This window comes from Wolffia australiana, chromosome 13, assembly GCF_029677425.1.
Source record: "Wolffia australiana isolate 7733 chromosome 13, ASM2967742v1".
In the NCBI taxonomy this organism is placed as follows: Eukaryota; Viridiplantae; Streptophyta; class Magnoliopsida; order Alismatales; family Araceae; genus Wolffia; species Wolffia australiana.
In genome coordinates, this window is record NC_135847.1 from 16,126,964 (window position 1) to 16,150,104 (window position 23,141).

At 49.8% G+C, this 23,141-nt stretch overlaps 2 protein-coding genes across 2 annotated transcripts; both read right to left on the reverse strand.

Annotated features, from left to right (window-relative positions):
• Positions 1-168: 168 nt before the first annotated feature.
• Positions 169-2,793, reverse strand: LOC144711261 (vacuolar protein sorting-associated protein 60.1-like). The gene is made up of 8 exons (XM_078585211.1): positions 2,644-2,793; positions 2,425-2,524; positions 1,535-1,686; positions 1,296-1,389; positions 1,137-1,208; positions 953-1,064; positions 708-850; positions 169-366 (listed from the first exon to the last, which is right to left on the reverse strand). The coding sequence occupies exons 2-8, from the start codon at positions 2,491-2,493 to the stop codon at positions 313-315; spliced, it is 696 nt and encodes a 231-aa protein (XP_078441337.1). The 5' UTR covers positions 2,494-2,524; positions 2,644-2,793; the 3' UTR covers positions 169-312.
• A 53-nt stretch (positions 2,794-2,846) lies between these two features.
• Positions 2,847-22,891, reverse strand: LOC144711264 (nudix hydrolase 26, chloroplastic-like). The gene is made up of 7 exons (XM_078585212.1): positions 22,673-22,891; positions 21,904-22,157; positions 21,728-21,778; positions 20,680-20,772; positions 3,427-3,521; positions 3,188-3,302; positions 2,847-3,097 (listed from the first exon to the last, which is right to left on the reverse strand). The coding sequence occupies exons 2-7, from the start codon at positions 22,114-22,116 to the stop codon at positions 3,014-3,016; spliced, it is 651 nt and encodes a 216-aa protein (XP_078441338.1). The 5' UTR covers positions 22,117-22,157; positions 22,673-22,891; the 3' UTR covers positions 2,847-3,013.
• Positions 22,892-23,141: the final 250 nt, after the last annotated feature.

Here is a 23,141-nt window from a genome sequence, read left to right on the forward strand (position 1 = left end):
GTTTACATTTACATAATATCTAGTCGACATTCATTTATAAATGTCTAAACACTAAATTCACCACCTACCCCCATTTAGGTTCTTCCCTAACTATACAAACTTACTAATACATATGTTTCATGCTATCCAATGAAACTGTAAGATTTACAGGACTAACTGTTCAGGGAATCGCAAAATAAAAAGCCAGAAGATATTGAACGCCTTCGCCAGATGGACAATTCATTAACAGATCAATACAGGGATTGATGAGAGAAAGGATACGTCCAAAATCAGGGGCTGATAAGCGTAATTCGAAAGATTTCTGTGACAGTCCTATCCGCGTATCGACGCTCGTGGCACCCTGGGAAGACCAAATTCATCCTCCGCCTGCACCAAACGAATGAAATGAAATTTAATAACCGGATGACAGCATTCAAGCAAGACCCAGAATCGAGTAAGAGCCCATGACACCTACATTAATAAAATACTACCAATTATATCCACAACCAATGAAATTCATCAGCGAATGCCGGAAGGGAGCTTCTGTAATACGGAGTCAGGGAACAGAAATATGTAACGTTTCAATTGATTCCTCTTGGATGTCCTCCCTTAAAGAAGATAACTAATGACAACTGAACAAAATGCCTCTAAATGGCTGAATTGACAAAACCAAAGATACAATTTTTTTTGGAAAAGATACCAGAAAGAAGGAGATGGTGAAATCTTACCTGGGCTGGCACTTGTTGGCCGGAAGGGATGGATGGTAGGTTAAGCTCCGATTCCAAGTCGTGTTCCTTCTCCGGTTGCAAATATGAGGGCACCGAATCAGCCTCTGTCTCCGCGCCCATGTCGGCCTCCAGCGCATCCAGCTCTTCATCCAACCGAGAAGAAATTTAAATACACATTACATGAAGATTACGATCTTTTGTGTTAAAATAATATCGGAATGCCCAAGTTTCTGTCTGGCACTGACCTCCCATGAGTTCTTCTTCGTCAATGTAATCGGGGACATTGTAACTTCTTCCCAGGGACTCTTGAATCTCTGTGCTGACGTCCATCAGATCCATCATCTCGTCTTGCATGCTCTGTGTGATTTTCAAAGAATCCAAAATTTTAGGTAAAGGCACAAGAAATTTGGATCGAAATTTAGAACATACATCTATTTCTGAGATCTTCACGGTTTTCATCATCCCCTTGAGGTCCTTGTTGGCGGACTTCAGAGCAGACATCTGGAACGACGTGCGGACTATTCAGCAAATGCATATTAAAATTTTAAATCGGCGAAAATCAAAAGAAAATATTATTCAATCTCATACGGTTTGTTGAGCATCTTTGAGTCCTTCCGCTGCAAATGAAACCTGATCTAGGTTGAACGCCTGATTATAAATCATATCTCGCTGCCCCTCGTACCTGAGTAGATGTCGTCGTATCAGAATAGAAAGGTGAAACTCAGAAAACAAAAGAGAACTTCTTATAATCAAGTCTGCCTTTTAACATTAACGAAGGGATAGTATCTGAAATTTAATACGAGGAAATGAATTTAAATGTCACCTACATTCTCTTCTGCTTGAGGAGTCTCATTGCCCGGGCTTTCACAGCCTCCTGCGCGGGACCTGGGCGCATTTTTTTGAGCTGCTCTTTGTATTTGGCGAGCTCAGCATCCAGATTTTTAACCTTCTCATCCACACTTTCCCCTCTTTTGTTAATCTGGACAAAATATGCGTATTCAGTAAAGTAAATAAACCAAAAATGATTCAATGAGTAAATAAACCAGCGAATGTCACTTCGAAGAGCCATGTCACAATACGCGCAAAAAAAAACTTCACGAGCACGGGAGAAATCACGAGGGATTGGCAGAAGTGTATCACTATGGATAATCCCGAATTTCAAATAGCTGAAGTAACCAGTAATTTCAGGCATAATCAAATGCTCATGTTCATGACAGATTTGGCAGTAAACAACCGGAAATTTATGTCGATAAACGTTCTGAACTACTTGAAACGTATGTGCCAAACCGGGGACCCATCCAAGAACAAGGCCATCGAACATCCAAATACAAACACGAAAGAGAAATCATACAGTTTTCAGGAAACGGTTCAACACTAGAATTTTTTTCCAATACATGAAAAATTGCTTTCAGGAGAGATTACGGGCTTTGAGCCTAACACTTTGCACAACAGCGTCTCGATTCGTGTTTCCGATAAAGTCAGGATCAGCAATCAGGATTCTACACAGATTGAACGAAAAAATCCCCGTGCTTCGAAACGGGACGCTTCGTCGATGAGTTCGTGAGAGGATCACAAATATCCAACAAGACGAGAAAACTTTGAGAGAAGTCAAAACTTCGGAGAAGAAATTGGGCACGCGGGGCATCCGTTAGACTTCTTTCCACAGATTTGTAGAAGATAGAAGAAGATAAGGGGCGAAAACGAGTGAAAGATCTACCCGTTCTGCGGCATCCTGAATAGAGGGAGGCGGCTCCTTGTTCTTCTTCGCGCCGAAGACCCGCTTCATCTCTTAAAATTCCTGCGCGCAGCCTTTCGATCTGCACCCAGATCATAAAAAATGTCATCTTTTTCAAAAAATCCGATCGACCCACATCCCGCCGGAGAGGAGACTCAAAATCGATTAGGGTACGGAGGCCGGAGGTTTCAGGAAACTTACAGAGAACGACGAGACGGCACGCCAGACCGGGCGAAGAGGAGGAGAACTTCCGCGCACAATATATCTCTTTCTTTCTTTCTTTCTTTCTGGTTCTCCTCCCCAACTACCGGTACTCCTCGGACTGGCGCTGTCTTCCGATTTACAATCGTGACCGTCCGAAGCAGATCGTACGATCCCAATGTCTCATCTTAGAAGAAATGATCCGGGCGAAGCATGTTTTCTATAATTCATGATTGGGCCTTGTTCATGCCTCATGTCGTTTCCAAATAATCTTAGAGACGAAGAAACAAAGTTGGAGATGTTTAATCGGAGAGGGGCGATGACACAATAATCTTCGATCCAAGGTCATGGTCTTCTTGGGACTGCGACGTTACTTCGCCGCGTTGGTCGGCACAAAGTGCGGCGCAAAAGACTTGAGAACATCGGCGTAGACCGGTTTCTTGAACGCCACGGCCTGACCACAGACATGAAGACAGAATAACTCTGGATTTTTAAAAAACAAATATAAGAGATGAACAGAGCAAATAAAATAATTAATACCCACCTTGGCGATGACCTCATCAGGAGTCATCCACCTCCACTCCCCAAACTCGGGCTTCTCGGATCCGTCGCCGGCGAGGTCAATCTCTTCGTCACCTCCGGTGAGCCTGAACAGAAACCTGGATAATTCAAAATTTACGAAGATTAATTAGATCAGGGCAACTTCGATGCCTCACGAAAGATGATTCACCTCATAAACAATACATAAACGGATTTTTAAGATTTTAATGGAAACAGTCTAACCATTTTTGGGCTTGACCCTTCCAGCTTGTACCCCACCGCTTGTTTAATCTTTCTTTCACGTCAGGCGGGAAATCATAAGTCAGCCAATAAGGATACTGATTCAAATCAAGATGCAAAAAAATGTCAACAATTCATACCTAACCACACTGGAAATTTATCTACAAGGGGTTCTAGAGTAAAAAGGACATACATAAAATGTAAGATTTTTTGCGAAATCAGCTTACTGGACACCTTAGCTTTGAGAAATTTACCTCAGTCTCAAATATTTTTTGCGAAATCATGAAGGGCGAAGATTTCAGACTGCTGCAATGCCTGCTCTGCCATGACGATTGACCGGAACATATCCATGCTGAAGAGTATGATCAAAAGTGGAGTTGTGGTAGCAAAGAGGACTGGACAATAACACCCCTCCAGTGTTCGTGGTCTTTGCCAACATCCTCTTCACCACAATGGCCATCGATGATTGTAGTGCACCCAAGTAGAATTAGTTAAATGATAGCAGAGCAATCTTCCACCATGACAGCAGGTCATCAGCCAGCATAGGCACATCCGCCGATGTCTTTATTTAATGCATTATCAAACCATTAAAAGGACAATCTTTAATTGTTGAATCTTCTCATAACGGGTCTCATTTAGGCCACAGAGGGATGTCTTTCGTCTATTATGCAGATCATGTATTAGACAATCGGCAGATGTAACTTGTAATTCAGCTCAATATTTACAGGTGTATATAGCACCATATACACACACCTTTGATTTTACAATACATACACAAGTTCTCAATTGCCTACTAACATCACAATTACATTTTTGACGCAGTGGACATGCCATTACATCACCATTAATGACTGTGGACGTGAAACACTTTATTGGGCCCAATCTTCAGCACTGAGTTTCTACAGCAGAATAACACTTATTAGAATGCATCCATCGCCCAAAAAGGATAGGAGAACGCATAAATATTTTGATTAAACTACAAGGCCTAGGATCATTAAATGGTGTGTATGACTGATGGCTGGTCATTAGAAGATTAGATAGGCATCCGAAGAGTATTGTAAGAGCCTTTAATACCATATCAACCCCAAACCAATGACATTTTGATTGACCTCCCACTCCCCCAGAAGCACCAGTTCCTCCCAAGCTCCAAGCTCCGACCAAATGCAGTCACTGCTCGTCAGAGAAATCATGCTCCCCATTCTTGAACCACCAGAAGCGTAACTGACTTTCCCCTTCCATTCCCTTATATACTGATTTTTCAAATGATTTCTCCTATAGGCCCATCTTTGGCCCTTGTTCATAATGGGCGAGCCCTCGGCCCCTTATTGATAAGTCGTCACACGTTGTCCACCATGTGATGACTCTACACACCTTATCTAGGCCTTTGAGCTGGGGCCCATCATCTGACCCTTCTTTTTGCAAGGCATTGATCTGAGCCTCTTTGTTCCTCGCTTGTCATTGACCTCCCTTTTTTGTCATATTTTATAACTCAATGTGTAAGGTTCTATCTCTGATGATAATTCAATTGGAACAGCGCAGGATCTATAAGACCCAACGCCTTTTTCAACTGCAAGATAAGACTGTGGGTAGTAACAAACGATAAGCCACGTCCCATATCTTCTTTACCGCTTCAAAAAGGCCACAGAATTTTGGCGATAATTTCTCATTTACTCTCTTGACCAGGGGCTTCATCTGATATGGTCTCAACCTAAGATAGACTCTATCACCCACACTTAATTATAAATCTGCTCTATGTAATTTATGCCTGATGGTTCTAGTATTTGGTTTCATTCATACAGAACACACTCAACAAAGCTCATAGGAGTCAATGGTGATCTATAATGTATCAGTTGAGGGGATGTCCACACAATAGTTAAATGAAATGACGTGTTGTAGGACTGCTCAGCCCAATGGAGCCATTTAGACCAACTTTGAGAACGTTCAGATTTGTAGCACTGCAAGTCTTCAGACTTTTGTTTACCACTTTGGACTGGCCGCCAGTCCAAGGGTGGTACGATGAGCTCATCTGTAGAATCGTGCCTTGTTGCTAGAACATTTCCTTCCAAAATGCACTGTTGAAAACTTTATATGTGTCAGAAACAATGGATGTGGGCTACTTGGATGGCACAAAATGGATACTTCAGAGGAATAAAATGACTGTATCTGCTCTCACAATCTACAACTAACTTAATACAGTAGAATCCTTATGAGGGTGGTAAGCCTTCAATGAAATTCATGGGTGGTTACTGCTTTGTCGGGTGACCGCCTTAAATAATTTTTCAAAAAAAAAAAGAAATTCATGGCAATCTCTTCCTACACCTTCTCTGGAATGGCCAGGTCCTGCAGCTGGCCTGCTGGTGGGAATGAAGACACTGTTATGCGAGCCAAATCAGGAAATATAAATGCAAACGTCCACATGGGAAGGCTCGTGTAGACCCTTACTAAAATTGGAGGCACTTGAAGACATTAAATAAGAGGGATCACCCTCAAGAATGGACATGAATTTTGGTGAGAGTGAAGTTCCAGTGAAGAGTCGAGGAGATCCTCCTAGACAGATGATAAGAGCCGATCTGGCTATTCTCCTTGGGCGGCAAGCTGATCCAGCGACGACCCTGTTTATATTCCTACTACCCATCCTCCGCCCTTTTTCTTCCTTGTCTTCCCGTCGTTCTCTCTCTTCCTTAGTTGCCTGAATGGGATATTTGTTTTTGAAACAAGTTATCTACCTTCGAGAAATATTCCTGCATGTATCTTTCCTTTTGATACAGCACTCTGTGATACGGAAGGAGGGTACCGTATCACATTGTGAGTAAGGCATAAATGGCATTGCACTGGTGGTTTGGTTCCCTTCATAGGCTTTAACTGCTGACCTCATTGTTGGTCAGTATAGGGCTTACAAAATCATTTTGTAAGTAGGAACATAACCAGTGTGGCCCCTTGTAGAGGACTGATGATATTTTGAAAAAAAATGGTTGGAATTAAGATTGAATGTTTGGACATTACCTACCGTCCTTACTATAATAGTGTGCTATACTGAAAAGATAAATTGGGATGCATGTCTGGGTGGTCAGAGAGGTTCTCAATAATCTTAAGACATGGGGTATTTGGACCCTTTTTTCTTAATTGTAGACAGATCGATTGAGCATATCGATGAGGCGGTCAATACCAGTAGCCACTCATTTTGGCCCTTGTGAGACAGTGTCTGCGATACAGATTGGTAGACTCTACCGCACTCTTTTCAAAATTGAACCTGTCAGCAGGCGCTTTCCTGTTTCTTTTATTTGTTTTTTTGTTTGTCAACCCTGTATTTTCTCTATTGCATAAGTACCCTTATGAGGTCGGATCCACCATGTTGGGCCTGAGTGGACCCAATAGATGTAATCCAGTATAAGTACTGGAGAAACTCTTTTCATTAGGTTTAGTCATATTTTCGATTTGTCCTCTCTCTCTTGGCGGCTAGGGTTAGAACAGGTGGAGAAGACAGCAAGGAGAAGATCTGTTCTCCTCATTGAGCAGCTGGAAGCTGACAGAACCCCATCAATTTACAGGCCTATTTAATGTAGGGATCTGCACCTGCTTCTGTGGCAGCAAGAATTTCAGACTATACTGGTCATTAAGGATGATAAACGGCACATGTATTAAGTAATGGAACAAACAGATGCTGATTTCTTGACAGACAATGCTATCACCATCAACTCCCAATCGTACGCAGGTTTTAGCTGGCATCTCTGGGTCACAGTCTGACTGAAGAAGGCCACAGGTCTCCCCACTTACAAAATCACAACTCCCACCTCCATATCAAGCCATTAATTTCCACCAAAAAAGGTGTTGCAGTCTGATAAGGCTAGCACTGGAGTCTTGGCCATGGTTTATTTCAACATTTCAAATTAATTTTCTGCCATTTCATTCCAACCAAATGCATCATTTCCTAGTAATATTGACAAAGGGGATACCTGAAATGCGTAACCTTTTATGACTTGTCTAAAATAACCCACCAGTAAGGCCTAGGAATGGTCTGAGTTCCTTCAGAGTTCTTGAGGTTGCCTAGTAGACCATGCATTCCACCTTCACTGTGTCAGTCCTCAATCCTTCGTTAGAGATCCAGTGACCTAGGAATTCCAGTTGAACGCATGAAAACTGGTGCTTCTTGGGTGGGTTACATGTAAGTCCTCAGTCAAGATCTAGAAAACCTGGCGGAGATGCTGAATGTGACTGGCTTGAGAATTGTTATAGACGAGTATTTCATCGAAGAAGGCTGGCATGAACTGAGACAGGAAGGATCTGAATAAGGAATTCATTAGGCACTGTGGCGGAAGCACAAACAGCATCTGTCATGGCATGTTGTAAACCTGAGTGCCTATATAAGGGTGCCCTGGTGTGCTGCCATGGCACATAACAGACCTTGAAATTCCTCCACTGCTAACAGGATGCATATATTCTGTCAGGCCCCCAATCAACTAATATACTCAAAATTTCTGCCTTTCTGGCAAAGGATGCTTGGAGACTTGCAATTTTCAAGAACACGCGAGTCTATACAGCAACTGGAGGACCTCGCAGGTTTAGCCGGGTGACAGTTGGGTATCTGATACAGTCCTGATTTGAAACCGGATCTTGCACGATGTACGGCTTCCAAACTGTAATTCAGTAGGACTCAAGTTCAATAGATTGACGTTTGAGACGAGTAGAGAGGGAGAGACGTTCCCGGGAGTAAGAGAAGAACGGGAATGGTGGGAGGAGGGCCAAGCGAAGAAGGTAGGGATTGGCCAGGGACGAGCCGCCTGGAGATGCGGTGAAGCAGAGACGATCACGAGGACAGGAATCATGGAGGGAGACGGAGCATGGATATAGAAGAGACGAGAGGGAAGGGAAAACCAACTATCACTTAAACTCCAAACATTCAGTCTGCCCTCCTCAAAGGAGGGCTGTGCTATTTAAAGGCAACATAGAGGGAAAGGAAACATAGCAATATGACGATAATGCCCTCAACGCATCTGGGGAAACCTATCAGTATCACAGTACCCCTCCTGAATTCTGAAACCAGTTTTGGGTACATCTTCCTCATTCGTATTGGAATATAGGACAGAAAGTCCAACATTGCAAAAACAAAAGACCAGTCCGATTCTTCTACAAGAGGCATGGGAAAAAGGTAAGGCATTGTTACTTTGATCAAAGCTTAGTAGTCAATACAAAACCTCTATCCTTCGTCCAAAAAAACCAGGGTTTCAAATGGGTTTTTGAACAGTCTGATCAGTTCTCCCACTAACAGCTCAGGGATCAACTTCTCTATCTCATCCTTGTGTATAAAGGAGCAGCGAAAGGAGCGGGTTTAAGTAGGCAGGCAGGTCTACAAATGGCCCTGTAGCAATTAGAGCATGTTTGACTGAAGAGCAGGAAGAACAGGATCTGATGCCTGTCAAGTGAAGGCTGCTCTCAGAGTTTGCCACCAGCCTTCGACCAGAGCCAGCAAAGCAAGCTACCAATGGGGAGGGCCAACGTCTGATGCAACCCACGCGAGGTCTCTTGATGAGCGGGCAGCACATGCTGGTGTCATTGCTCTTTCTTCCCCGTCCCTCAAGCACTCTGGCGTTGGAGCCAGGTGCAGGAACCCAAGTCTATTTGTTGGGTCCCCAAGATCACCCTTGACTGTGCCAGCTGCCTCGGAGGACAGATGATATCTGGTGGTCATGGGAACCTGTAGAAGCAACTTTATCTTTCCATTTTCCCTCTCAAGTTGCTGTTTATGGTTCTCAAGGAAGGAGCAGCGTCACCACCTTTTTGTTGGTCCCTTTTGTAAGATCTTGAGATAAGAATCCCCAATGGACAGCGGTGGCATTTATGGAAAAATCCCATTTTACAAGTTTAACTCTTGAGGCAACAATGGCCAACAATATTCTATGCGAGTAAACAAAGACGGATAGCTCTGTGTTAGTTAAGTGCTTATCCTCCTCTTGGGCCCTATTCTATAAGCCCTTTAGGAGCTCTTATTTCCTCTCTCTCATAGGGTATAAATACCCCAATGTAAGCCACTTACTTTCTTATGTCAATCTATTCTCTCATTTCTCAACCTCCATCGACCCTTCTTCTCCTCCAAACTCTCTAGGGTTTGTCATGGTATCAGAGCTCTAGGGCTCCTGATCTTCCCTCTCCTCTCTAGGGTTTGACATCACCCTTTAGGGTTTGAGATCCCCTTGATCTCACCCTCCCTCCCTCCTCGCAGCAGCCTCCTCGCAGCCAGCACAGCCGCGCAGCAGCCAGCCGCGCGACCAGCCAGCCGCGCGACCAGCCGCCGCGCACAGCCAGCCGCCGCGCGACCAGCCAGCAGCGCAGCAGCCAGCCGCCGCGCGACCAGCCAGCCGCACAGCAGCAAGCCACCGCGCAGCCCGCTCAGCCGCCGGCACAGCCGCGCAGCAGCCAGCGGCGCGACCAGCCAGCCGCGACCAGCCGCCGCGACAGCCAGCCGCGCGACCAGCCAGCCGCGCAGCAGCCAGCCGCCGCGCGACCAGCCAGCCGCACAGCAGCAAGCCGCCGCGCAGCCCGCTCAGCCGCGCAGCCAGCCGCGCAGCCCGCAGCGCAGTTAGCCGCGCAGCCAGCCGCGCAGCCCGCAGCGCAGTCAGCCGCGCAGCCAGCCGCACAGCCAGCCGTGCAGCCAGCCGCACAGCCAGCCGCGCAGCCAGCCGCACAGCCAGTCGCGCAGCCAGCCGCGCAGTCAGCCGCGCAGCCAGCCTCACAGCCAGCCGCGCAGCCAGCCTCACAGCCAGCCGCGCAGCCAGCCGCACGGCAAGCCGCAGCCAGTCAGTTGCTGTGAAGGTCAACTGTGGCGAAGAGCAGCCGCCGCCGCCGCCCCCCCAGTTTTTTTTTCTTGAGGAAACCATGCCTTACACAGAGACCGACTTTGCGGAGAAGCCGCTCTCCTACAAGATCACTCATCCGTTGCCTCTGGTCCCGGAATCAACTCTTCTCCGCGGCCCGAATCTTCTGCAGTGGTCTCGCTTCATCGAGACCACCCTCAAATCCCGTCAACTGTACAAGCACTGCACCGAGCATCCCTTGACCGCCGATCACCCTCACTATGCGGCTTGGGACGCCGAGGAGCAGTTCATTCTTGGGTGGCTGTCCACGTTCACATTGGCCCCCGATTTCCGCGACCGCTTTCCCCATCAGAAAACGGTCAAAGGGTTTTGGGACCAAGCCACGAAATTTTGCGGGCGGGAGAATGATTGGTGGCGCATCTACGCCCTCGCTGCTAAAGCTTCCAACCTGAAACAGGGCTCTCTGTCGATCTCCGATTATGCTCTCGCACACAAGAAGGCGTGGGATGAAGTGGACCACTACCTGCCAACGGACGACCCCACGTGCAAGACCTATCAGAACATGCTTATCCTGCGCATCATGGGGTTTCTCAACGGCCTAAACCGGGAATATGAGGCCATTCGCCGCCGGGCCCTGCACAACAAAGATGGCCCTCCGGATCTCGAGACGTTGGTTCAGGAGCTCCAGGAGGAAGAGAGTCATCTCCTTCTCCATGGGACTCCCACCTCCGACCCGGCTGAGTCCTCTGCGCTTCTGGCAGCACCTGCTGCCGCTGGGCAGTCCTCGGCCCTCTTATCGACTCCGCAGCCGCTGCCCGCCTGCAAAACACCCGCCTGCACCTATTGCGGGAAGCCGGGCCACTGGAAGAACAAGTGCACTAAACGCCTCAACGACTGGCGAAAGAAGAAAGAGGCGGACAGCAAGGCCATGTTGGCCCAATCTGAATCTTCCCGCCCCGAGCACGCCTACCACGGCTCTGGACAGCATCCAAGCCGAGCTTGCCCGTGATCAGGTGGCAGCCATGCAGCCTTCTTCGACCGCCTACTTCGCACATTTGGTGTGTCTTCCTCCCCGCCGACACTTGGTATTGCGGCCATACGGCGTTTCACTCGCCGGTCGATCGGACACGACTTGGGTGCTTGACTCGGGGCCACTGAGCACATGACCCCTCAACACTCGGTTCGCTCCCTACGTCCGGCATAGTGGTGCACGACTGTTCTCACGGCCGGGGTGGACGACACGCGTGGCTGGAATAGGGGCAGTCTATGTGGACGGCCTTGGTGTGGTCCGCAACGTCCTCCACGTTCCCGACCTGCGGGCTGTACTTCTGTCACCACAATGCCTTGTTGATGCCGTCCAGTGCTCATTTCATCTCCAACCTGACGGCATGTTTCTGTCTGACAAGGTCGGCCGGACTACACGGATTAGGCGGGAGAACGGGCTGCTGTTGCTGGATGATGGGGACGGTCGTAGTGCCGCGTGCACCGGACACTTCGGACGGGGGCCGAGCAGCGGTGGGGACGACTCCTGATGACGCACCAGAGGCTGGGCCACCCGCCTTTTGCGACTCTTCACCGTCTTTCCCCTGAATTATGTTCTGGCTTGGACCTTAAGACCTTGGTGTGTGACGCTTGTCAGTTGGCGAAGCATCGCCGTTCTTCCTTCACTCCGTCCTCGGCTCACACATCTGTCCCGCTGTTCCGGGTGCATAGCGACGTGTGGGGACCTGCCCCGAAACCTAGCTTGAAAGGTCATCGGTACTTCCTTCTACTTGTGGACGAGGCAACTCGCTATACGTGGGTCTACCTCCTCACCGCGAAGTCGGAAGTTGCGCAGAATGTCCGTCATTTTTGTGCGATGGTGGCGACGCAGTTTGGTCGGGGTATCCAGCGGTTTCGCTCGGATAATGCCCGCGACTTCTTCAACAACGACCTCGACGCCTTCTTCGCCGACCGGGGGATCCTCCACGAATCTTCATGCCCTGCCACCCCGGAGCAGAACGGACTAGCCGAACGTCGCATCGGCTATGTCACCTCGACGGCCCGGACGCTCCTTATCGACGCCAAGGCCCCGTGGCCGTATTGGGGCGATGCCGTTCTGACGAGCACCCATCTCGTCAATCGCATTCCCACCCAGCTGTTGGCGTTCTCTACCCCCCTGGACCGGCTGAGCGCGGCCTTCCCCGACACGTGCCTGCGGACGGGTCTCTTGCCACGGATATTCGGCTGCACGGCATATGTCCACGACACGTCTCCGGGCCGGACAAAGCTTGACGCTCGTGCTGTTCGGTGCGTCTTCGTTGGGTACTCCTCTCTTCAGAAGGGGTATCGGTGCTACCATCCGCCGTCTCGGCGATACTTCATCTCGGCAAATGTCACTGTTGAACTCCATGCTAGGGCTTGGAGGAAGGAGAGGAAATGAAATCCTTAACTAGAATGTACATGAGGAGGGGTATATATACCCTAGGAGAGAGAGAGGAGAGAATATGAGTTAGTGATAAGTGAGGGAGCCTAGTGGGTTTATAGAACATGACCCACTAGGAGAGGCCTCTCACTAACAGCCCCCCGCAAGCGAGGTATGGATGTCATCCATGCCAAGCTTGGAGGTAGCACGAACAAGGAGAGGATTTGATAATCCCTTCGTGAGAACATCGGCCGCCTGGTCGGATGACGGCACGAAAGACAAGTCGAACAAGCCCTCGTCCATCCGCTCCTTGAAGAAGTAGCGGTTGATCTCCATGTGCTTGATGCGACCCGTCTGGCCCGGATTTTGAGCCAAGGCAATAGCCGATTTGTTGTCACAATAAAAGTGGATCGGACGGGTGTACTCGACGCGAAGTTCGCGGAGCACCCCGTGAATCCACTGAGCCTCAGAGGCCCCATCCGCAAGTGCCCGGTATTCCGCCTCTGCACTCGAACGGGAGACACGATCCTGCTTGCTGCTTTTCCAGCTCACAAGGCCCCCGAAGGCAAAGATGCAAAGACCGGTGGTAGACCGGTAGTCCACAGTCGAGCCTGCATAGTCAGCGTCTGTATATACCTTTACAGTCGGCTCTGAGCTCCGGGGGAAGAGTAAACCCTTCCCGGGACAGCCCTTCAGGTACGCGAGCACCCGGTGAGCGGCCTGACGATGAATCTCATGCGGAGCATGCATGAACTGACTGAGAAGGCTAACTGCATAGCTGATGTCGGACGCGTGTGGGTCAGATAGAGAAGTTTCCCACCAACTGCTGATATTGATGGGTGCTGACCGGCGGAGAGTCACCCCGCGCCCAACTTGACGTTGGGGTCGATGGGGTCTTCACAGAGCACAGTCGGTCATACCCACAAAGTCAGCAGGTCCACCGTATATTTCTGCTGGCTGATGAAGATACCACGAGCCGAGTAGGCCACCTCGAGCCCCAAGAAGTACCGGAGCTGACCAAGGGCCTTGATCTCGAACTCGCGGGCAAGGGAGCGGCTGAGGCGTGAAGCTTCGGCAGTGTCCGACCCGGTGATCAGGATGTCGTCCACATAAACGATCAGGATAGCGACCCCGGCCGGGCCGTGACGGAAGAAGAGAGTGGCTTCCCCATTGCTCTGGGTGTACCCTTCGGCGCGCATGACGGAGCTGAAGCGGCCGAACCACATCCGCGGTGACTGCTTCAGTCCATACAAGGACTTCCGCAGTCGGCAGACGGTCCCCGGAGGCCCGAGAGGGTAGCCCGGAGGATGATGCATGTAGACCTCCTCGGTAAGATCGCCATGAAGGAAGGCGTTTAACGCCGAACTGGCGAATCAACCACTCATGATGAGCGCCAGCGCCAGGAGGAGGCGGACGGTGTCCATCTTCGTGACCGGAGAAAACGTCTCGAAGTAGTCGACGCCGTAGGACTGAGTGAAGCCACGAGCCACGAGCCGCGATTTGCGGCGTTCCAGGGAGCCATCGGCGTTGTGCTTGGGGGTGTGAACCCACTTGCACGAGACGGCCGTCTTCCCGGGCGGGAGAGGAACCACATCCCACGTGTGGTTTTTGAGCAAGGCGCGCATCTCCTCATCCATCGCCGCTTTCCAATGAGGACAAGCGATAGCATCGGTTAAGCGGCGTGGAACGAAGACAGAGTCGATGCGGGTCAAAAACAGGCGGTAGGGAGTACTCAACCTGGCGAAGGAGCGATAGTGAGAGAGGGGGTAAAGGGGAGTGCGGGTGCACTGGCGGACCCCTTTACGCAAAGCGATAGGCAAGTCAGGAGTCATCGTCAGCAGGAGAAGAAGACGACTAAAATGGCTGGCGGAAGAGAGGAAGGCGAGGACTCAGCAGACGGGGAGGGAGCGGAAGCAGGAGGCGAGGATTCGGGGGAGGAAGATAATGGAGTAGGCGCAATGGGTGAGGAAGGAAGGCCGACCGGTGGAGGAGAAGAAGAGGAGGATGGAACGACTGTGGGAGGAGAGACGACGGTGGGAGGAAAGGGAGCAGCGGGCTCCAGAACCAGATCCGGCTCCAAGGGAGGGGCCGGAGGAGATGTGGGAGAGAAGAAGGGTTGAAATTCAGAGAAGGTGACATTGGCAGAGACGAAAAACCGACGAGAAGAGGGATGAAAGCATTTATACCCTTTCTGAAGCGAAGAGTAGCCAACAAAGACGCATTTGAGCGCCCGGGCATCCAGCTTCGACAGGGAGGGCGTCGTGTCATGAACATATGCCGTGCAGCCAAAGACGCGGGGAAGAAGGTGAGTGCGGAGCTGCGCGGCGGGAAAGGCAGCCGACAACCGGTCAAGCGGAGGGCTGAACTGGAGGGTCGGGGTGGGCAGCCGGTTGATGAGATGAGTACTCGTCAGAACGGCTTCCCCCCAATAAGTCCACGGGACGTGGTAGTCCAGCAGGAGAGTGCGGCAGTCGACGCGGACATACCCAATACGCCGCCGGCAAGGCCATTCTGCTCGGGCGCCGCCACGCAAGACGCCTCGTGGAGAATCCATGGGCGGTGAAATACGAGGTCAACTCCTGGTTGACGTAGTCCCGCGCATTGTCGGACCGGAACCGCTGAATAGTCCGCCAAACTGAGTCTGAAGCATGGTGCAGAAGGCTTGAACAGTCGAGAGACGGCGCTCTTGGACGGCAACAAGTAGGTCCACGTGTAACGGGTGGCCTCATCAACAAAGATCAAGAACCACCGGTGTCCCTTCAGGCTGGCCTGTCGCGACGGACCCATACATCGCTATGAATGCGATATAAGGGAACATCACTGTGAGAAGTCGACGGAGGGAAGGAGGCGGCGATGCTTCGCCAGTTTGCATGCATCACAAACAACAGAAGAGAGGTCAAGCCAGTACACAATGTCGGAAAAGTCTTTTCAAAACATGGAAAGACGGATGCCCGAGCCGCTGGTGAGTGAGTAGAAGCCGCTGCCGCGCTGGTCCTCGACTGTCAACAAGCACCGCTGCACCGGTTCCCGACCGCCCCTCTCGCCCAACAGCAGTAGGCCATCCGAGCGCCTAATTCGCAAAGTCTTCCCACCTTGTCAGTCAAAAGATCCCATCAGACTGAATGTGGAACGAGCAATGGACCGCATCGACGAGTCGCTGCGGTGACATAAGTAAGGTCTGAAGGGACGGAACATGAAGGACGTTGTGAATGATACCAAGGCCATCCACATGGATCGACCCGATACCAGTCACGCGAAGTCGTCCCCCACCCGCTGTGTGGACAGCTCGACCACCAAGGTGCCGCCCGTAGGACAGAAACCGGTGGGTGAACGGGTCATATGCTCTGTGGCCCCAGTATCAAGCACCCAGGTGGTATCCGAAACGAAGGGAGCTTGGAGGGCCGAGTGTCCACAATACCACTGATCTGACTTGGGAAGGAAGAACGCACCGAAGTCACTGAAGTGAGCCACGGTAGGCTGCGAAGAAGACCCGGTCTGCAGGGCAGCCAGCTGGGAGCTGAGACGGGCAAGTTCGGCAGTCAGCTGGTCATTAGTCATGGCTGGATGGCTGGAGCTAGAGGGCGACGGGGCCGGTGCCTGGGCAAGATGGGCTCTGGCTTTGCGGGACCGGCGAGACGACGAGGCAGGAGCTGATGACGACGAGGGGGCGGCCTCCGGATCCCGGGTACTGTCCAAAAATTTCTTGATGCACCGGGCCTCAAGATGATTCGGCTTGCCGCAGTAGGAGCAAACCACCGGTGCCCGAGAGCCCGAAGAAGGCTTGGGCAGCAAGGGAGGTTTCTCCGTAGGGCGGGACAGGAGGGCAGCACTCTCGCCGGGGGACTTGGCAGGCAGGTCCAGCAGCGGACGTTGACGACGAAGGCTGCTTTCAACCTCCGTCAACTCCTTAACCAGACCATCGAAGTCCGGAAGAGGAGTCTGGGAGTGAAGAGCCCGGCGCCGGACATCCGCATATTCCGGATTCAGCTTGTCGAGAAATGACATGTAGCGGAGCTTGAGAGCATGGCGGCGATCGACGCAATTCGGATCCCCCACCGGCATGTAATAGTCCACCTCGCGCCACAGGGCTTGGTGGGCAAGGCTATAGTCCATAATGGACATGGTGCCATGTCGGAGTACACTCACCCGCTCGGCCAAAGTAAAGATCTTCCAGTCATCAGCATCATGCCCGCAGTAGCGGCAGCGTGCTCCCAGATCTCCCGCGGAGTCGTCAGGTGGAGGAACTTGTCATAGACCTCCCGAGAGAGTGTGAGTCAAGAGCCAGGAGTGGACGGTACTGCTCGGCACTCCAGGCCGGGAAATGCGGGTCCGTGACGGGAGGCTGGCAGGTGAGATGTTTCTGGAGCAGACGGCGCGCAGAGTGTACTCGACGAACTTCAGCCACGACATCAAGTTCGAGCACTGAGACGGCAGTTATCCGGAGCCGGAGGGAGAGGAGCACCGATTTTCGGCGACGGAGTTCCCGGGCAAAGTCAGCCGCGTGAAATCTGCTTGGGTTGACGCCGGGCGGTGGATGCAGACGGATCACTGCCCATGCTGGAGGTAGTCGACATGACGGCAAACAGCAGCAGCGCAGCGAAGAACCGAACACGTCCGAACGCTGGAGACAGTTGCTTGCGGGCGGCGGCTTGCGGGCGGCGCCTGCGTCGGGCGCTGCTCGCGGGCGCTGCTCGCGGGCGGCTGCTTGCGGCGGCTGCGCTGCTCGCGCGCTGCTCGCGGGCAGCTGCTTGCGGCGGGCGCGGCGGGCGAAGCGCTCGCGGCGCGCTGCTCGCGGCGACTGCTTGCGGCGCGGCTGCGCTGCTCGCGCGCTGCTCGCGGGCGGCTGCTTGCGGGCGGGCGCTCGCGTCGGGCGCTGCTCGCGGCGCTGCTCGCGGGCGGCTGCTTGCGGCGGCGGCTTGCGGGCGGCGGCGCTGCTCGCGGGCAGCGGCTTGCGGCGCGCGCCATGGCGGCTGCTTGCGGGCGGCAAGGAGAAGATTGAGAGGGTGATGGTGAAGAAGAAGAAGAAGAAGAAGAAGAAGAAGAAGAAGAAGCCCGCACACAGGCTTAGGGCTAGAGATGGGGATCAAGAGCTTGGCTCTGATACCATGTTGAACTCCATGCTAGGGCTTGGAGGAAGGAGAGGAAATGAATTCCTTAACTAGAATGTACATGAGGAGGGGTATATATACCCTAGGAGAGAGAGAGGAGAGAATATGAGTTAGTGATAAGTGAGGGAGCCTAGTGGGTTTATAGAACATGACCCACTAGGAGAGGCCTCTCACTAACAAGAACGCCTTCTTGCATGGCGACTTGACGGAGGAGGTGTACATGCAGCAGCCACCGGGTTACTCTCTCGGCCCCCCTGGCCACGTCTGCCGACTGCAGAAGTCCCTTTATGGACTAAAGCAGTCTCCGCGCATGTGGTTCGGCCGGTTCTCCGCTGTTCTGAAAGCCGAAGGGTACACTCAGAGCAACGGAGATGCCACTTTGTTCTTCCGCCACCGTCCGACCGGGATCTCCATCCTTGCTGTGTACGTCGACGACATCCTCATCACGGGATCAGATGCTGCTGAAGCCGTTCGTCTTAGCACCGCCCTGGCCAAGGAATTTGAGATCAAGGCCCTTGGCCTTCTCCGATATTTCCTCGGCCTTGAGGTGGCGTACTCCTCACGGGGCCTCTTTGTTTCACAGCAGAAATACGCCGTCGACTTGCTGACTTTGACAGGAATGACCGGGTGTGCGCCAGTGAGCACTCCTATCGACCCCAACGTCAAGTTGGGCAAGGGCGAGGACTCTCCTTTGACGAATGCTCACCGCTATCAGCAGTTGGTGGGCAAACTCCTCTACCTGACTCACACTCGGCCCGACATTGCATTCGCGGTCAACCTGCTCAGTCAGTTCATGCACTCACCGAGGGAGATCCACAGTCAAGCCGCCCACCGGGTACTTTCGTATCTCAAGGGCTGCCCGGGCAAGGGACTCCTCTTCCCTCATAGCTCGGACAAGACGGTGAAGGTGTACACCGATGCCGATTTTGCTGGCTCCGTTGTGGATTGTCGGTCTACCACGGGGTACTGCACGTTCGTTCTTGGCAGCCTCGTCAGCTGGAAAAGTAGCAAGCAGGACAAGGTGTCCCGCTCCAGTGCCAAGGCCGAATTTCGTGCTCTTGCTGATGGGGCAGCCGAGGGACAGTGGATCCACAACATCCTCGCCGATCTTCACGTGAAGTATGTGGGACCAATCCACTTCCTCTGTGACAACAAATCCACTATCGCCTTGGCCAAGAACCCCGGACAGCAAGGGCGCATCAAGCACATGGAGCGCAACCGCTATTTCTTCAAGGAACGTATGGACGAGGGCCTCTTCGACCTCGAATACGTCTCCTCTGCTGACCAGGCAGCGGATGTCCTCACCAAGGGACTATCCCGGCCGCTGCTTCAACGTGCTGTATCCAAGCTCAATATGGACGACATCCATACTTCGCTTGCGGGGGGGTGTTAGTTAAGTGCTTATCCTCCTCTTGGGCCCTATTCTATAAGCCCTTTAGGAGCTCTTATTTCCTCTCTCTCATAGGGTATAAATACCCCAATGTAAGCCACTTACTTTCTTATGTCAATCTATTCTCTCATTTCTCAACCTCCATCGACCCTTCTTCTCCTCCAAACTCTCTAGGGTTTGTCACTCTGTTCTGCAAATGTCTCATCATGGCACAGGACAGGCATTTTTACTGAAGTCCATTGAAATGTCACGCCAATTTGGCCCCCTCACGCAGGGGTCCACCGTGGCCATCCACAGCAGCCCAGGCCCGCAGCCAATACGACAGTGATCCTGTCCAACGCAGATGAGCTGCAATCAAGTAGCGGTCAAGCCACCATCAAGTAACAGTTGAGCTGCAGTCCAAGACTCTACACAGTGCTTTCTCTAGCTGAGAATGGAGAAATCTATTGATAAGCTGGAGGGGGAGTGGTGGAAGGAATGAGATAGTCTTCGTGTGACTTCATATTTTGGACTTGGGGTCCTCCCCTCCCTATAAATAGCAAAGACAAGATAATGTAACATGTGCCCTACAGTGCTTTTTTGTTCTCATCTACTTTGGGTCCCAGGGCAGCAGGCTTCTCCCATCACCTTGCCTTTTTCTCTTCATGGAATTTCCAAACATAATTGACCCATTGAGGCTCATCTTCACGGTAAATGACTCTGTAATCTTATATTCTATACAGTAACAGAATGTTAGCTTCCATAAAGCGAAAAAAGCTTCTACTGTCAATATAACCCCAATTCCAATGTTTAATTCCTCAAATTTCTATCAAAAGCTCGAATATTTTCAGAGCTCCCACAAAACAATACAAAATATGAGCACTGTGAGGCCTAATAACTTATTAATTTCATTAAATAAAATAAAATTTATAGTCAAAGAGCAACGTCATGCATACAAGGTGTTACGCTCCCTCCAAGATCTTCCGTTGAGTGAGAATGCGACAAGGTTTCCGTAAGGAAATCCAAGAAACTCTCGTCCAAGATTAGGATTCAAGAAAACAGATGAAAGTGGAAATAGTTCAAGAACAATGGTGTGATAAAAGGAAAGAAAGAATTAGGAGTCCAGTCGTATGGATCTCCTCCCTCTGGATCGGGCATCTCCCGCTCTCCAGGCTCACAACTTCCGAAATTCGAAAATCAAGAAGTGTCTTTCTTTCTCATTGGGCCTTTATTTATATGTGACTCTGTTGACCACTACAAGTTGGTTGACCGGCGGCGCTTGGTCCTCTGATATGTCCGAGGCCGGATTGTATCACAAGGCAAGACTGGAATAAAGTTTTGAATGTTTTGATTGTTGTCTGACGTCATTTACTTGATTCACAGAGAACATTACACTTTGTCTATGTTAGTCATGAGTTATCTTTGTTTATCAAGTTGAAATAAGAACAAATTAATCCCCGTCTATGGTAAAAAGGCTACTTTTTTACCCTTAATTCTGGCTTCAATGAATCCATCATTTCATCTATGTACGGAAATATAAGTTTCAAGACCAAATTAATCCCCCACCTCTGATATGATTTCTGCAGATCTGACCCCAGTTTCTTCCCTCAACTCTCTTATGGCCGCATTTCTTGGGTCCTCCCCTTCATCAATTCCGCCCTGTGGAAGCATGTGAATGGAAATAAATTTTACAGAAGACATAATGGGAAACAATTAAGAACCATTCTGTGGAAGGGAGAAAAGAACAAGTAATCATATAAAAACAATTTTAGCATTATATTCTAAAAAGGTCCCACATGGGAACCCTACTATATAGAGATTGAGAGGGGAATGAGCGATGAAGATGATGGAGGTCTTCACCCTGCTGGATGCAGCTCAGCGTCTTCCACCCAGATGCAGCTGCCGGGATCCAGAAAACCAACAAAATACTTATTAAACAAACCTTAATTGTCCTTACAAGGTACTTATAACCAAATTAGAGAGAGATGGAGCGAGAGACAGGGTCCATGGGCCTTTAGGTAAGGCCTGGTGCAACAGTTATCAGGTACTAATCCCATGGGGCGGGGTGAGCTCCTTTGTCTTTGTTGAGATGAGTCGTCCAAAGGATATTACCACATTCTTCCTCAGAATAACATTCAATGCAATTGCTTCGATTAATAAGTCCAGGGCGAAAACAATCAACTGTCTTTCAGTGGGACTTAATTAATTAAAAAAATGCAGTTACCATATATTCCATGGAGCGATCCGAAATTGAATAATTTAGGGGTATTTTCCGTTGGAGAAAACAAATTTTTATGCGTGTGCAATAAAAGGTATCAAAACGAAAAACACCAGTACTCTCTGCTCTTCAATTGCATTAGAATAATCTCTTGAAGATCATATGCGACAGAGCATCCTCTCTAAAATCACTAAAAATCTATTGAATCTAAGGTCAAGAGCTTTTGCAGATTACAAGAAAAAAAAAGGTCAAGAGTTGAATCATCTTAAAACAAGGACAGATGACTGTGAAATGATTTCTATCCAAAAGAAGCCCTCATGATCTTGTTGAAGGACTGGCCCAGTGACTTACAAAGACAGTAGAAGACAACCAGAATGAAGACGGAAAATCAATCACCTGTGGCATTTGCCAAGCGCCTGGAATGTCAAGCCTAGATGCGGAGAATATCTGCAATCATCAATACGGGTATGAAAATGATGAGCTCAAATCGTTGAAAATCGGAGGTGGAAGTGAAGAGAGGAATCCTGACGATCAGAGAAAATGCAACTAAAAACGTGAACAGAATGTGTAACCTTGTCCATGGAAAAGTTTGCCAGGCAGATGCCCACATTTCTCCTGTACGCTTCCGGTGGATGATCCATGCAGCCAGAAGAGAGAGACCTTGGAGGTTTGATGGAACTCCGGGGCTGAAGGATGGTCCGTGGCCCAAGTCTTTGTTGAGCAGAACTTCCAGTAGGGAGGCTAATGAATGAAGAGCGGCATAAACTGAAGGCCATCAATCCCATTCAATCGTCATCCTCTCATCTCCTGCTCGTTTCAATTCAGCCTGCACTCATTTGAAATTTCAGATGGATAAGTTAGCCATTCTCGTAGAATACAGCGTATGGTAGACTATTTGAAACGGAGATCCCTTGAGAGGCATGAATGATTACACACGAAATGTTTGTGCCAGAAGAAGAATAGACCCAAGAACACAAGAACGTCAAACATCCCACATCCATTTATAAAAAAAATGCTGACGCTTTTCGCGGATTAAATAACGAATAGCTGCCGTGAAACGACACGTAACAATTAGGTCTGTTCAAACATTTTTCAATGAACCAAAATTGGCATTCAAGAGAAATATGAAGTCTCATTGCAGAGCTCGCGGAACGATTACACATGGATAAATTTTTTGGCCCCAGCCTCTCTGAAGGGAAAGAGAGGCGAAGCGATTCTAGCTTCCCCTCGAAATTAGTCTAAAATTCGGAAACGAAATTGGGCGCGACCGAATCTCGTTCTACAAATCTTCAGCTGAAGAAAAGGGAATAAACCCGGTTCAAATATAGGATCGAAGAATACCTATTCAGCGCCTTCCAGGATAGGCGATGGCTTCAACTTGTTCTTCACGAGCCTCGAGGAATACCTACTTCATCTGAAATATCTGCCTCGTGCAGTCGACCGGAAGTTTTTTTTTCTAAAAATTATCTTTTACATTTTGGTTTTAGGGGAAACTATAGTCCATATAATCGTCTATAGAACAAATATTACCTATCTTTTCAGTTTCTTCTTGGTCCTTCTCCTAAATCCTCTTTCTTTCATGGTATATATCCTCTTGGTGCCATTACAAGAAGGCCAGCGTTTGAGCACAATTCATTGTGAGCCTGCTGGTGCATGCATAATTTCTTACTGATGATATATGGCCGGTCAACGTGACATATTTAAGCGGGTCCCAATAATGCTTTGGCACATATATATATTTGGAAGAAAGGTAGCTATATAATATGGATAAATATATCATGAAAAAACCATGTGCCTAGACATCAAAATT

Bases quoted from the DNA above. Each gene is read 5' to 3' on its own strand.
- LOC144711261 (XM_078585211.1), bottom strand. From the start codon at position 2,493: ATGAAGCGGGTCTTCGGCGCGAAGAAGAACAAGGAGCCGCCTCCCTCT. The intron at 1,687-2,424 runs GTAGATCTTTCA...TATTTTGTCCAG, and splicing joins TTCAGGATGCCGCAGAACGG to ATTAACAAAAGAGGGGAAAG. The intron at 1,065-1,136 runs GTATGTTCTAAA...AAAATCACACAG, and splicing joins TGAAGATCTCAGAAATAGAT to AGCATGCAAGACGAGATGAT.
- LOC144711264 (XM_078585212.1), bottom strand. From the start codon at position 22,116: ATGGGATTGATGGCCTTCAGTTTATGCCGCTCTTCATTCATTAGCCTC. The intron at 21,779-21,903 runs GTTACACATTCT...TGATGATTGCAG, and splicing joins CAAACTTTTCCATGGACAAG to ATATTCTCCGCATCTAGGCT. The intron at 3,303-3,426 runs GTTAGACTGTTT...TGAATTATCCAG, and splicing joins AAGGGTCAAGCCCAAAAATG to GTTTCTGTTCAGGCTCACCG.